This window comes from Erithacus rubecula (genome assembly GCF_903797595.1).
Source record: "Erithacus rubecula genome assembly, chromosome: 8".
In the NCBI taxonomy this organism is placed as follows: Eukaryota; Metazoa; Chordata; class Aves; order Passeriformes; family Muscicapidae; genus Erithacus; species Erithacus rubecula.
In genome coordinates, this window is record NC_136659.1 from 731385 (window position 1) to 746234 (window position 14850).

General features: G+C 46.7%; 1 protein-coding gene across 7 annotated transcripts in view; it reads right to left on the reverse strand.

Moving 5' to 3' along the window:
• Positions 1 to 390: 390 nt before the first annotated feature.
• The window catches only part of HDAC4 (histone deacetylase 4), a gene marked incomplete at its 5' end in the record, with an annotated part of 163624 nt that continues 149164 nt past the window's right edge, over positions 391 to 14850 (reverse strand). For all 7 annotated transcript variants that reach the window (XM_079311313.1, XM_079311311.1, XM_079311314.1 and 4 more), the window contains 6 exons: positions 391 to 1473; positions 1927 to 2068; positions 3141 to 3225; positions 6649 to 6782; positions 8334 to 8452; positions 14532 to 14629. In XM_079311313.1, the coding sequence (XP_079167439.1) occupies positions 1434 to 1473; positions 1927 to 2068; positions 3141 to 3225; positions 6649 to 6782; positions 8334 to 8452; positions 14532 to 14629 (618 nt within the window). In that variant the 3' untranslated portion in view covers positions 391 to 1433. The remainder of the gene's footprint in view (positions 1474 to 1926; positions 2069 to 3140; positions 3226 to 6648; positions 6783 to 8333; positions 8453 to 14531; positions 14630 to 14850) is intronic.

The following is a 14850-nucleotide window of genomic DNA, read 5'->3' on the forward strand; positions in this document are numbered from 1 at the left end:
CCCAAATCTGTCCCTAGGGAGCTTCCAATGGCTACTGTTAGAGTATGCATTTATTACATATATTTTTTTTCTATAAATGCATCATAAATATTTTTCTCAATAATTCATAGGAATCCGGTTTCTAAGCTTGGAATACATTTGGAATATACATTATACACATATATATATTTATACCTAACAATTTAAGCAATATCTCATGCTAGTTGCTTTTAATAAAAAGCATTCCAGTCTTAAAACCTGCATTTGTGTCTAATACATGCTTCGACAACCAAATTGATAAGTTCAATTACTAGATAATGTAGAAGACAGAGAAAACATTTGAAAATTGGTTGTTAAAAATGGTTGAATTTCAAAGACCCAACAGTATTTGCCACTTTTTTGGCAACTACCTTAATTTTTTTCCTTTTTTTTTTTTTTTTCTTTTTTCCTTTTTTTTCTCTGAAACATCAATGAAAGAAAACAAAACAAATCCAAACTTGTCGACAGTTTTTGGAGACGCTCTGTTCAGCTGATGCCTGCTTCCCACCATCATGCCAGCACAAGCCAAAAAGTCTTCCTTCCTGATGGCAGTCCTTGGCTTTCCCAACCAGAGGAAAAATACTCAGGAACTGCTGTGTTCTTTGTGTGGGCTTTTTTTTTCTTTTTTTTCTTTTTTTTTTTTTTAATTAATTTTTACTTAAGGCATTGTTCCTCAAACTTCAGAAAATCCAGCTGCACCAAATCCATCAATTAAAAAAAAAGGCACAAACTCATCTTCAGATGGCTTTGGAGACAATAAAGCCGACTCCATCTGGGCTACCGTTCCCCCCCTTCTGCTTCCCTTTCATTTAGGTGTCAGATGAGTCCCTCGTTCCCTGTCCCTCCCCATTAAAAATTCACCATCATCTCCCAATCTTGTCCCCGTTCCGACAAGAGCTGTCGTTGACTCACAGGCAGGCAAGAGCCATTTCCAAATATCCAAGAAAAGAAAGTACACGATGGGTTGAGTGGTTCAAGCGGAGATTGCTCAGTTGTGGGTAATCAACTTTGTAAGCACCAGTTTTAAGTTAAGGTTTGTTTGATTTGTGTTGTTGAATCTTTGATTTCTTTGTTATTCTCGTGTTTTGTTTTTGTTTTCTTTTTGTTTTTGGCAACTCTGCCAAAGACTTCCCGGGCGTCGTTCCTCTTTCTGCTCCCAGTGAGGACCAGAGGAAGAGTGCCCAACGTGTCGGTCCTTTGCTGCTCTTCACCAGTGTGGTTTTTTCGGCAAAAAGAGACTCAAAGATGCGGAGAGATTTTTTATTTTTGTGTCGCTTGCTTTGCTTTACACCTGGCTGTCCTTCCGTGTTCGGGAAATAACCGTGACAGGACGCAGGAGTAACAAGAGAAAGCTTCTTGGCAGAGCTTCAAGACAAAGACGAACAGACAGGAGAACTCCAGCTCAAAGGTGGGTGCTACAGGGGAGGCTCCTCCTCCATGGGCTCGTCCTCAGGTCTGAGGGATTGCGCAGCCAGGCAGGGCGGGAGAAGGAGGGGAGAGAGAAAAGCGATGGGCATGACATAGTTGGGCAATTGGTGGTGCCAAGTCTCACTTCCTATGTCCCCATCACCTTCCCACTCAGCCAGATGAGGTCACCTGGAATTAAGCTCGCCACCAAGAAGGGTTTCTGGACAATCTCCCTTGGGCAACATTAACATTTTCCCCAGCAAAATAAATTCCTTTCTGTGGTCCAAAGCCATGCTCGGAGCAGAAGGCTCAGGCACAGGGTGCACGCACAGAGCTTATGGCTCTGCTGCTCTCCTGCAGCCTGGGAGGTCATTTGGGAACCCATCACAGAGGACAGGGGATGTGGGGGACACAGCAGCAGTGACTGAAGGGAGAGGATTAACCTGCAAGGCTGTTCCTCCTGCCTGGGCAGACCTGGAAATATGATGGGAAACCACTGACCTCTTCTCCGCTGGCTTCACGCCCACTGACAGCGATGCCATGGCTGTCACTGTCTCCGCCTCCTCGTTCTCACACTTCTGGGCCTCCACCAGGGAATATCCCACCGTGGAGGAGAAACGCTGCAGGGAATGCCAGTACTTGCCTGGGGAACAGGTGACAATAAGGCCATCAGGGCACCATTCCAGCACCTGCTTTCCCAAACCCGGCCACTGGCTTGGAACTGCCCAGGGAAGGCTCATCTGATCCACACTCTCACTTTAAAGGCCTTAGGTGCTCAAGAGCAATTCCTTTCCCACTTCAAATCCCTCAGAAACTTCTAGACCCAAGGACAAATGCACCTGGAAATATCTCTCCACCAAACAGTGCAGGAGAGGGAAGGATACAGTCCAGATCTGGATCCAGATCTGCCACGTGCTTTCAGTGGGAAAGTCCCTGAAGACTAAAAACATCCAAGGTGTATTTGAGCCATTAAAGTTGGAAAAGACCTCCAAAATCACCATGTCCAAGCTTCAGATTCCAATGTATTTTTCTGTGTCAGCAGTTTGACACCCTTTTGCTTTAGGAAGAGCACAGGGAAGGCTCCAGAGGAAAGAATTTCCAAGGATTTCTCCAGGCAAGGTTCAATGCAATGGTTTTAAACTTCTTGGCTAAATAAACCTAAAATATCAGCAACTGCCAGCAAAACTGGCAGAATATCCCTTCCCTTAGAATGGACCTAGAGGGATCATTGAGTCCAACTCCTGGTCCTGCCCAGGACATCCCAAGAATCCCAGTCTGTGTTTGACAACCTGCTTCACTTCCATGCTTATCTACTCCTAATTAATGGGTGCCTCTACACTCAACAAAACTTGTGTTATGCAGAGATACTTAACTGCTTTTGAAGAAGTGAGAGCACCCTCTAATGGCAGGACTGTCCATCCCTTACAGTGATTTTAGAGCTTTTAATTATTGTTGGGTTAACATCTGGACTAGATCATCCTGAAGGTCTTTTCCAAACTAACCCATACTCTGATTCTGTAATTGCCCCTGAAGGGCTGAGGCCTTGCTGGGCATGGCTCCATCCACAGCAACACCCGTTTGTGGCTGCACAAACCCAATTCAGGGTGCAGTGACCACGAGGAAAGTGGGAGATGGGAGCACAGGGCTGGCAGGACGATGGAGAAGCCCAGGGGTGTCCCCCAGGGAAGCAGCTGGGTGGGTGGGGCTGCACTCACTGTGGATCTCGATGACTTTCTCCATGGAATGCACTGCGTTGGCATTTGCTCTCTGCTGGAAAACCTTCTCTGGAAGAGGGTCAAGCTGGAGAGAGAGGGTAACACCAAAGGCATGTTACCATTGAATCCCAGAAAGTCTTTGGTGGGAAGGGACATTAAAGCTCATCCCATTCCATCCCCTGCCATGGGGAGGCACACCTCTCACTTGTCAGTTCTGCAGTGGGAACATCCCAACACTGCTGGAGGAATGCTTTGAGATTTATTTGATTTCCTTTAGAAAAACCCAAGAAGAGGAGACACCTCTGCCCTCCCAGGTTCTCCATTAATGAATGAATTAATTCCAAACCTCCAAGGAGGGACAGTCCAAAACAAGAGATGTCCACTGCTGGCAACTGAAAACAGCACTCAATGCCGAACCAGAGATGATCCCTAACAAAGAACAGCTGGAGTTTAATAGTTAAAAATATCTATGGCAAAGTTTAACTTCTGCTCAAAGCCAAGAAAAGCTGCAGCCAAGACTGCTCTTATGAGCACATGGTAGCCATTCCATAGGTACTTCACGGGATGCTGCACTCCAGATTCAGTAATTATGGATTGCACTTTTTATTAATTCTCCACTCTAAAAATAGTTCTGCTCCAAAGTGCTTTCTGTACAACATTAGGTGAAGGCAAAAGCAATTTCTGGATGAGTCCCTGAGCAAGAGCTTTCCAAGGCCTCTTGGTTGACACTGAGACAAAGCACGCTCCTGATTCCACAGCACACTCTTCCTCCTCCTCCTGAAATAACACTCGCAAAAAGCCTGTGGAAAAGGCAGAAAATGCCTGGTCATGAGGCACCTGGTTGTCATCACCTTCTTATTTGAAGGGCAGAGGCTGGTGATGCCCATGATGGACTGAGCAGCCCTACAGGGTCATGGGAGAGGAACGGCGGCTAACTTGTCTGGACTGTCAACAGCAGACCTGGGAATCATGGAATTATGGAATGCTGGGGGGTGAAGGAATCCTCAAACTCATTTCACCCCACCCCTGCCATGGCCAGTCCCAGGCTGCTCCAAGCCCCAGGCTGCTGTCCAACCTGGCCTTGTACACTTCCAGGGATCCAAGGGCAGCCACAGCTTTTCTAGGCACCCTGTGTCAGGGCCTGCCCACCCTCCCAGGGAACAATTCCTTCTCAAAATCCCACCTAACCCTGCCCTCTGTGGTTAAAATGAATTAAAACCATTCTCCCTTTTCCTGGCTCCTTGGAGCCTTCTCCAAGCTGAACAACCCAAACTCTCTCTCAGCCTGTATCAAAGTCTCTCCTTGCACCAAACCCACCTCTTACTTCCACCAAGGCCCTGTGATCTTTGCACAGTTGTGCCAGCACGGCAGTGCAGGTCCATTCCCCAGCCCTGAGCCTCTCCCCAGAGCAGTGATCAGCTGCACAGCCCCAGCTCTGGTTTAATTTCCTGGCAGCTTGGAAAGAAGCTGGCTCCTGCGCTCGCCCCGTGCTCCTCCCGATGCAGGAGTTTTGATCTCTGCCGGTGGACAGCGGCGCTCAGGGGGCTGGCAGCGTTCCCCTCATTTCCTACCAGCCCCAGTGGAGCTCCAGGATGGCTCCTGAGCCAGCCCAGCTCCCTGCAGCCCGCCCTGGCCACAGCTGCCTGTCCATGTGTGTGCAGGCAGGATCCTCTGACACGCTGTAGATCAAACCGCATCAAAGGGCCGCGGCGCAGAGCTGCAGCCGCTCCCCCTGACTCCCTTGCCTTCAAAAGGTTCGAGGAAAGACCTGGATAAAACCAGCATTTCCTGCTTTCTGATGTGTGGGTAAGCCAGGGAATATTACCCTATCTGCACAGCCCACCTAGCACCAGTGAGAGCAGCTCTATGTTTAAGTGTCCTTGTAGCCCTGATTAAAATAATCAATGTTTTTTACCTTTAAGGAATGAAACCACTCAAGAGAGCTCACAACACCCAAGGTACCCTGAGTCCTGAGCCTCACACTCCTCCTGCGATCCTAGGAGCACACTGAGCAGGAGAAATTACATCCTCCAGGTGTTATTCCCACCGCTTCCTTTTCCAAGTGCATCCTGCACCCACAGGTGGATGGAGCCAGAGGAATTGTCTGTGGTGACCACTTAAGACAAATGGGTGCTACAATAAACACCTCCCAGAATCCCAGGATGGTCTGGCTTACAAGGGACCTTAGAGATCATCCAGTCACACTCCCTGCCCTGGGCAGGGACACCTTCCATTACCCCATGTTGCTCCAAACCTCATCCAGCCTGGCCTGGGACACTTCCAAGGATCTAGGGGCAGCCACAGCTTCTCTGGGCACCCTGTGCCAGTGCCCCACCACTGGAATGCCCTTGTTTCCATACTGGTGTGGCAGCTGCCTCCTGAGTTTCCAGCTGTCCTGGGGGCTGAGTGCAGGCTGGAGCCATTCCCCAGGCCACACAAAAGGAGCAGGATGCTCCCTAGGCACTGGGAACTGGGATGCTGGATGATGGAAGCAGGTGCTTCTGATGAATCCCAGCTGATTTCTCTCCTGGCCTGTCTACTCCAGCCTCCTCCTTAATGCTGAGTGTGGATACTCCAAGACGGAGCACTTCTCCAACAGGGTGGAAGTCGAACTGCTCCACACCTCCATGCAGATCTAAGCTCCCTGTCCATCTCCCCAGACACCTGATGGTCACTGAAATCACTGAAATCCCAAGAAACCAGCTCCCACTGGAGACAGACTGGAGCTCAGCTCCTCTGGTGCTGCACCTTGGCCCAAACTAACCATACTCAAAAGCCCTCAAACACGGCTTTAAGGTGCACCAGAGGAGGTTTAGATTGGATATTAGGGAAAATTCCTTCACTGGAAGTAAGCTGAGTCAGGCTGCCCAGGGCAGTGGAGGAGTCAACATCCCTGAAGGGATTTCAAAGATGTGTAGATGTAGTGTTCCTTCTTTCATCCCACTGACTAAAAGTGGGGGGGAAAGGCAGAAAAGGTGGAGTATATACAGTTTTCTCTGTAGGAAAATACCCACAGCTTATCAGAATCCAACATCTTGCAGTACTTCTCTCTCTGGCTCTTATCTTGCAACCATCCTCCCTAACCTTACTGGCCAATTTCTCTGACATAGCCAAGGCTTTTCCTACACAACAATGTGCAGAAAATAGAAAATGTAAGTCCAAGGAAAAAAACCAGCTGCAAACCATGTCAAGCAAGCTTGACCATGCCCCACGCAACAGGCACAGGTTGTAGGACTACAGAGGGGGGCAAAGAGAAGAGAAGGCTTGCACAACAAATTCAGAGCTGTTTTCCAAAGAGCAGATTATTTGGAGAAAGAACAAACCCAAAAAAATCATTCTTAGCTGTTTCCCTCATGACACGGACTGCACAGGTGGTTTTTAAGCACAAAGCAAACACTCTTTAAAACCCCAAGTGTCACAAGGACACAAAACCGTGACAGCAACTTGGCAAAGGGGAGGATGAGATGCCCCAACCCAAGGGGGCAGGAGGTTTTGGGGCTGCCTGTACCTCGTTTCCCAGCAGGGCAGACACACAGGCCTCTGAGGCATCGCAGATGGCGGTGAGGTCGTGGCCACCCTCGAGGGCCAGCACCACGCGGCCCCCAGCCAGCCCCATCAGCTGCTTCGTCAGGTACCCGAAGCCTGCAACGAGGAACAGAGCACATGCAGGAGAAGGGCAAAGGTGGCGGCTGGAATCAGGCTCCTGGCGGAGGATCAAAGAATTAGGGAGAGGAATTACATCACATTAAAAACCCAGCGGGGATTTGAAAGGGCTCGGCGCATAACATGAGCCAGGTTGGGCTTTTTCATTCCAGCCACGGCTTCCCTGGGATGGATCCATGTGCGCCCTACCAGCTGAGAGCATCACCATCCTCCCCTTGCCACCCCTCAGCACCCCAAATTAAAGCCAGCAGCCATGGAAGCAGGGAAAGGGGAGAATTTCTGCTGGATGTTGCTTTGAGGGAGGGAGGGAGGAGGAAGGGGAATAGACGCAGTTTGGGTTGGGATAGCAGCAGAGCAGTGCCCCAGAGAGATTTAGGTTTGACATCTCGTTCTCAGCAGACAGCTCTTCCCGTCCATAATATGCTATAAAAATTCCAGGGGCACGCGGCACTTTGATCAGATGACACACAATACATTTCTGCCCCCTTTAAACAAAACAGAACCAAGCGGTGAGGATTTAAAAAATGTGTCCTCAAAGCAACCTTCCCCCTCCAGGAGAAGGGGAAAAAAAAAATCAAAAAGCCAAACAAAGGAAAAACCAGGGAATTTCTACCCTCCATCCCCACTCCCTGCTTTCCACTTTGGAGCAAATGCCTTTGCAAATTAGCAAATTAACAGGCAGTGAAAAACATCCACTGCCAAGCCCATAACTGGCTTTGTGAGAGAAGCAGAGCATGGCAAATTCTACCAGCAGGTAAACAAAACCTTCCTTTTCCCAAGTGTTTCTGGATATCTCAAGGAACTTGTCTCTTGTAAACCTATTTTACTTTATTCTTACATAAAGTTTATAGGTTCAGCTCCCTTACGAGGTTTTAAAGTTCACTGCAGAGAACAACTTTCCTGGCTGGAACAAACTCTTAAAAAATAATAATAAAACCTTTTTTTGCAAGAAAAACTGTCCTCTGGATTCATTTGAATGAAACATTGCCAGGTAAACTCCACATAACCTGGGGGGGGGGGGGGGGGGGGGAGGGAAGTGGATTTCAGTTCATCTCCCAAAAACATCCAGACCCAAAGCAAAAAGGAGGGTTTGTGAGTGTCTGTAATTAATTCAGAGGTGGAGAGTAGAAATATTCAGCTCAAAATTTTAATAAGGTGTCCTGGAGGAAGAAATGGATTTGTGGTAGCAACAAGAGTATTTACAGCTGGTATAGCCTTTTCTGCAATTTTATATTAATGCCAGCATAACTCTCCAAATCAGCGGAGATGTGACTACAAATAAATTATACAATATTACATACTGAATATTCCAAAGTTGAAATATGCAATGCTTAAAAAAAAAATAAAAATTAAGGCTTCAACCAGGCCAAAATGTGCATTATAAAAAGCTAAATGCCATGAAAATTCAAAGAAAAATGATGGAAGTTTTGCCATTGAAATGAAAGATCTGAAATAGACCCTGTGAAGTAAAATCTGGGAACGCTCTCTTTTAATCCCAAGGACAGCAGCAGAAGTAAAACCCCCACTTACATTTTGCTGACAGATTATATCCTCCAAGGGGTGTGGGGTGCCCTTCCACAGCATCGAAACCAGATGACACCAGCACAACATCTGGGGCAAACTCGTTGGCAATGGGCATCACTACTGTCCTGCAACACAAAATATCCACAGCACGGTGTTAGGGAGGCTCCTGAGCAAAGGCAGGGGTGTTCCAACCCTCTCACCAAACTCTTACTCCATGGCAGCAAAGCCCATCTCTTTCCCTGTTTTCAGAAGAGCAAGGCTGGAAGAACTCCTTGCACTCTGTGGGATTTTCTCCACCTCGTCTTTTGATCAGGGAAATGTGTTATCACCCCTTGTGCTGCCCATCTGGGATTATATCCTGATTTAGATACATGGGAATAAGGGTAAAGTAAGAGGGCATCTGGCACAGGCTGCAAAACTACCTGGGAAACCTCACCCCATGGCATTATCTCCAAGTTCTCCTTCAAAACATCTCCTCTAGGCTTTGCTAAGTGATTCCTTTCTCCCTTGCTGCACTTCTCAATTCCCACAGTGAAAGTCTGGGAGTGTCCCATGGGGCAGAACAGCTTTAGAATGCAAATATATCACCCAAATCCACCTCTGCCAATGCTGCTTTCCCACCCGGATCCACCTCTCACAATGCCAGTTCCCCATCGTCTGATGTTTTGTTCACTAAGAAATGGATGGAATTGCTCAGCAACCCTGTTCTATTGATGGTTAAAGTTGTATTTAAATGAAACAAGGGGTCTGTTCCTGGGGTTTCTCACCAAAAGGCCTTTTTATTTCTCCTCAAACCTACACGAGGTTGCAAACATCACATTCCCCACATCGAGACGCAATTCCCAAATTATGTTTGTTCCCTGAACCATAAATTTCCCATTTCCCCATCCTAGGAACAGCCACCAGCCAGGATAACTTTCTACAGCAGGAATTGAAGTTATTTTACCCACATCCCAAAGCATGGACCTGTAAATATCTTTGCCCACATGAGAACCTCACACTTTATTGAGTCGAGTCTTTATATGATGCTCTAAAAACAGCCCAGGGCAGTCTGTTCTGTGCTGAGATGGCTGAAGTGCTATCAGGATGCTCATAAAAGCTCCCAGTTTTTGCCACGAGGATATTAAACAGCCAGGAGACATCTGCCAGAGTCAGCAGCTTGTGACATCCAGCTGAGCTTATTTTTAATGGGGCATCAACCTCTGCCAGGCACTGAGCAAATCCATCCCCAAGCCTCCACTGCCACCACGGAGCAAGGACAGACACCCAGATATCAAACCCTCCCCCCACCTCCCAGCTTTATTTCTTTCCCAATTTTTGCCACAGCAACCCCAGAGCCTCCTGTAATTGCTGCAGATCTTCGTGCACAGACAAAAGGGAAATAATTTTCCCTTAATCCGCACAAAATCCCAACAAGGAATTCGAATTTTCTCCTCTAATGACGTGATTGCCCTTCTTGATTTTGCCCCAGGGGGGATGATTCCGTGAGGAAGACAAAAGCACAGTTCTGGCTGGTGACTTTACAGTTTGGTGGAACCACAGAAATTTTTAGGAGGAGCCACCTCCCTCCCCAAGGTCTGAAGCAGCAATTCCAGAGCAAGTGCAGCAGCCGAAGGTTAATTTTCCCTGAGCTCTGAAGTGCTGCTGAGCTCTTTCCTTCTTTACCCGAGGAAAACTGCTCAAATCATCAGACTTATTCCCCCCTCTCCCCGAGTTCTGACACAGTGGGAGCTGCTGGAATCTCAGTGGAAGCGTGGGATCACCAGAGCCAGCCCAAAGCTGCACCCCCAAGGTGTGGGGATGGTTTATCAGCACTGAGGAACCCTTGGGATCAGGGATCCAGGGGATTCTCAGCCATAGGCCTGCACATGGAGCACAGAACAGTTGGGAAGGTCCTTAAAGAGCATCTCATCCCAACCCCTGGCACCCCTGGGTGTCCAATCTTGCCAATCACAGAGGCTCCAGGGTCAGCTGCTGACCCGCAGCTGGAGTTGGCTGTGGGTGACAGTGACAGAGTGACCCCTCCAGCACAGCCACACAGCCCCCAGGGCTAACCCTGAACCCTGACAGGAGCAGTGCTAGGAGAGGAAAAGTCCTTCTTCCTAATTCCAGTAGGACACCAGCATTCCAAAACCACAGCCCCAGCTCTGTCTGATGCTCTCCATCGATGTAAAATGATGCAGGAGGGTCAGAGCCAGCACTCCCTCGCTTTGCCTTTTTAATTGTAAGAAAAAAATGACAAAAATCCTGTGTGTTTCTGAGATTCCATCTGTGGACAACGTTTTGGACACAGCTCATCCAGCTATTTGCTTTTTCATTTTCCCTTGTCCACAGATAAAACCAGCCCCTTTGCTCAAATCCACCCCAGTAAAGCCAAACCCTCTAGAGGAAACAAAGATTAAACTGCAAACAACCCCATAGCTTTGCCCTGCTGATGGGACTATAAAAAAGCCAGAAATTAAAATTATTACCCAGGAGATAAGCAGTTCTGCCTGAAATTGGATCTTTCAAGGAATGGCTGAGGTGCTGTAAAGTTATTCACTGAGGAATGAATATTTCCAACACTGAATATTCATTGAATCGATGTATAATTTTTTGAAAAACAAGAAAACTGAAATTTCCCAAATTTCAGAGGCTTGCTTTACTTGCTTAAAATAAATGAAATCTTTTTATTTGCCTGGTTACAGCTGAGTTGAACAGCTCTACACAAGAGCAAACTGATGGCTGCAACCAGCAAAACCTCCCCATTGTGTTCTGCAATCTCTTGGGAGAGAGGAAACAAAAATAAATGCAATTTTAGATCTATTTTCCAGAAGGCTGAATGAACAGTTTTTAGTCTGGCATTAGCCAATTCCCCAATTAAATGCCTAATAAACGACAGGCAGATGAAACAATCCTACAGAAGATTATTTTGGGCTTTAAATGCTCAATTGCACTGAGTAAATTGGTTAAACTTAGAAGGTTGAACACTTTTTTAGAGACTTTTTCCCCCTCTTGGTCACATCTATGTTTTACATACATTTTTATATGTGCTATGTATATATTTATATATGTTAAGTGCATATATTTATATTATGCATACATTTATATATTATATCTATTGATACATCTTATATTTCATACGTATCATGTATATTTCTATATATGTTATGCATATACAGTTTTATACACGTTATATATTTTATATATATAAAGTGAAAATGTTATCCACTGCTCCTCAGGCTAACCAGCTTCCCAAAAATTCCAGTCTTTGCTTCTCCATGGTCATTTACTGCGTCCAAAGGGATTAGGAATGCGGGGATGAAATCGGCGTAGGGAGAGCGTGAAATTGAAAATACACCAACAACTGTTCCAGGCAAAACATCATCATCTCTTCCTCCTCTTTGCTCCTGAAATGGTTTATGGATCAAGGGAAAAAGCCAAATCTCCCCAAAACTGCTTCCTGAGCTTGTTTAATGCTTTTTAAAGCAGGAGAAGGAGGAGGGGGAAGCGCAGTTCTGGCTTTTTCCTTCTGGCTAAGGTGCTTTAAATAAAGTCGAATGTGGAATTGAGCTGTACGTGGAATTATGGCTGTGGAAGAGACCTCAGGACAGGGGAAAAAATTCTCAAGACATGACACAAGTGCTGGAATTATCAGGAAAACTTCCTTGCAGTAAGTTCAGAGGGAAACTCCTGTGGATAAAACGTTTTTAATTTCACTAATTGCTGTTCCCCTATAATAAGGAACTAGCCAGAGCCATCCTATTTCTCCTGCAGGTCTCTTAGCTGGGTTTGCACCTGGATCAGGAGGATTGAGAGAGGCAAACAGGACTTCTGCTCATGTGAAATATTAGGGAACAACAAATCCTGGTCCAGAAAGTCCCTCCAAATTTTACAATGTTTGTTTCTATAACTATGGAACAACAGTGGAGGCAGCAGGAATGTTCTGAGGAGTTCAGGTCTTTGGGAACGATGTGCCCTGCATTTTTCCCATTAAACTGACCCCATTTCTGCCCAATGTGCCCTGTATTTTTCCCATTAGACTGACCCCATTTCTGCCCGATCTGTGTCTGGGATTGCCCACAGCTCGGGGGGAGCTCAGGCGCGGGATGTGGAGCTGGCTCCGGTGCAGCTGCGGCTACCACGGGGTGCAGGAGCTCCAGGCTCCCAGAAAACTCCCCAGATCCCTTCTGATCACACACACACACAAAAACAGGGCACTGGAGCAGGGGCAGGCAGTGATTTCAGCCCCAGGTTAGGAAGGTAACAAGTGACAAAGTGAAGGGAAAAGCACATTTTTAACTCCACTTCTCACTTCTGACACATCTCGGTGGCATTAAGGACCATCCAGAGGTCAGGAGAGCCTGGGCACCCCAATGCTGAGGAGATAATGCTTGGAGACAGGATGAAAATCACTGATATGAGTTCCCATCTTTCTTTTGGATAGAGTAAACCCACTCTGAGACAGGTTTTCAGCATGGGGATGAGCGGTTTCACTGGGATATATTTATTTATTCCCTCATTTCTCTCATTTAGAAGGACACTTATCTCACTTATTTTTATTTTTCAAACCCACACACCGTTTCTTCCTGAAATACTAAAATAAAAAAACAAGGAGCAGGTTGCTTATTTAAGTGTCTGCTCCTTTTACACAGAAAAGGGACTTTTTTCCCTAAAAACAGGCTGGCATATGAAGAGTTAAGGCTTGGGGGGAAAAAAAAAAAAAAAGTCTATCAGTATCTTTGCCTAGCTCAAAGGATTTCCACTGATTCCTCTCCAGACTTCAAAGCCTCACAGTTTGGCATTCGGACTGGTTTGAATTAAAGCTCAGTTCTCCACTGCGAGTTTCCAAGTTCATGGTGAAAATGCCTCCTGCTTCTGGAGTTCATTATGGCCAATTTTCTTATCTTTTCTTCATCTTCAGTTTGATCCCCAGCAAATGCAACGTGGCATTCGACGGGGTGGAATAACAAGGTGCTGCCTTGAAGGCATTTATTGTCTCAAGGGGCTAAAGCAAGAAAAGAAGGGGAAAAAATAGGATATATGACCCATTCCCTTCACTTTCTAACTCTCGAGGGACTATAAATTGCAAACTTCAAAGAGTTATTTTACATTAAAATCAATAGAAAGATTCGGGGGGTGGGGTTGGGGGGGAAAAATGTTTTTCAAAGGAGCTGGTTAAGATTTAAAAAGGTCACTTGATAATGTATTATCATGGCCAAACTTGGCATAGGATGAAAAAAAAGCTTCTTATTTAACTCAGGGTTAAATTGAAGGTGTGCAGGCTCCGGGAGGAGCATCCCTCAGCTCCCCCAAAACTCCCCAAAATAAGGGCTGTGATCAGCTCCAAAGGCTGTTCCCTAAACCGCTGCAGTGTCCAGGCAAGCAGAGCCCAGGAATGGCTGGCAAAGGCCTCACTGTGCAGCCCTGAGCTTTTTCCAGGAGCCTGGAAACTCCATGAATATTCCATGTCCCCGTGTCCCCAGCTCCAGGTGCTCTGGCTGATGAAGAGATCCATCCTGGGAACTGCTGGGACAGCCAGGCTTCCACTGTGGAGCAAACTCCCTTCCTGGGCCAGCAGTGACACAAATGGCAGTGATCTGGTGTCACTGTAAATCCTGTGTGCTCTCTGAGGGCTTTTTGATGGCAGAATGAAGAGAGGGAAAAGGCACTTTTTGTCAGCCAAACAGGACATAACAGGAAAGAGCAGAAAATAATGCTCCCAGATTTAATGCTGTTCCACACACGTGATATTCCAGAAATTCACACCCCATATTCTGGCAAGTGTGTCTGCCTGAATGTAGGCCACCAGAGGTGCACTAAACCTGGTGTGAGGACAAAACAACACTTCAGATTGTTAAAGGAGAGGCCAGGCAGACCCTGTGGCACTGGGGTGGGACAGAAGAGTGTCTAAGAAAAATCATGGAATGGTTTGGGTTGGGAAGGAGACTTCAAGTTCATCCTGTGCTACCCCTGCCATAGGCAGGGACACATTCCACTAGTCCAGGTGGCTCCAAACCCCAGTGTCCAACCTGGCCTTGGACACTTCCAGGGACCCAGGGGCAGTCACAGCTGCTCTGGGCACCCTGTGCCACGACATCTCTTGGATGAATAATAATAACATTTTAAAGCTCATCTAAAGCAAAATCAAGGAGGATGGCACGAGGAGAAAGAAACCCAGCTGAGGTGAAAAATGCATTTATGAGAGGGAAAATTCAGTAGTACCTGAAGGCAGTTAAATATTCTGTGTCTCCCATGGGCGGATCCAGACCACCAGTAAATGCCATGTTAACATTGAAACCAACTCCTGCTCCTGTGCCAACCTAGAAAAGGAAAATGGGACTCTTGATTAGCAAATTCTGGCAACACATCTTTGCTGTTTTGATGTCCTCCCAGTTGAATTTGGATTCAGTACTGAGGTCAATTAATCCCTGGTCCCCAAAACAAGAGGGAAAATAAAGCTCCTCCACGCTCAGATCTGTATTGGAGCTGAAGACCAGTGGTGTTTGACTGCTGCTCACCCAAAAAAATACCCCATCATCAA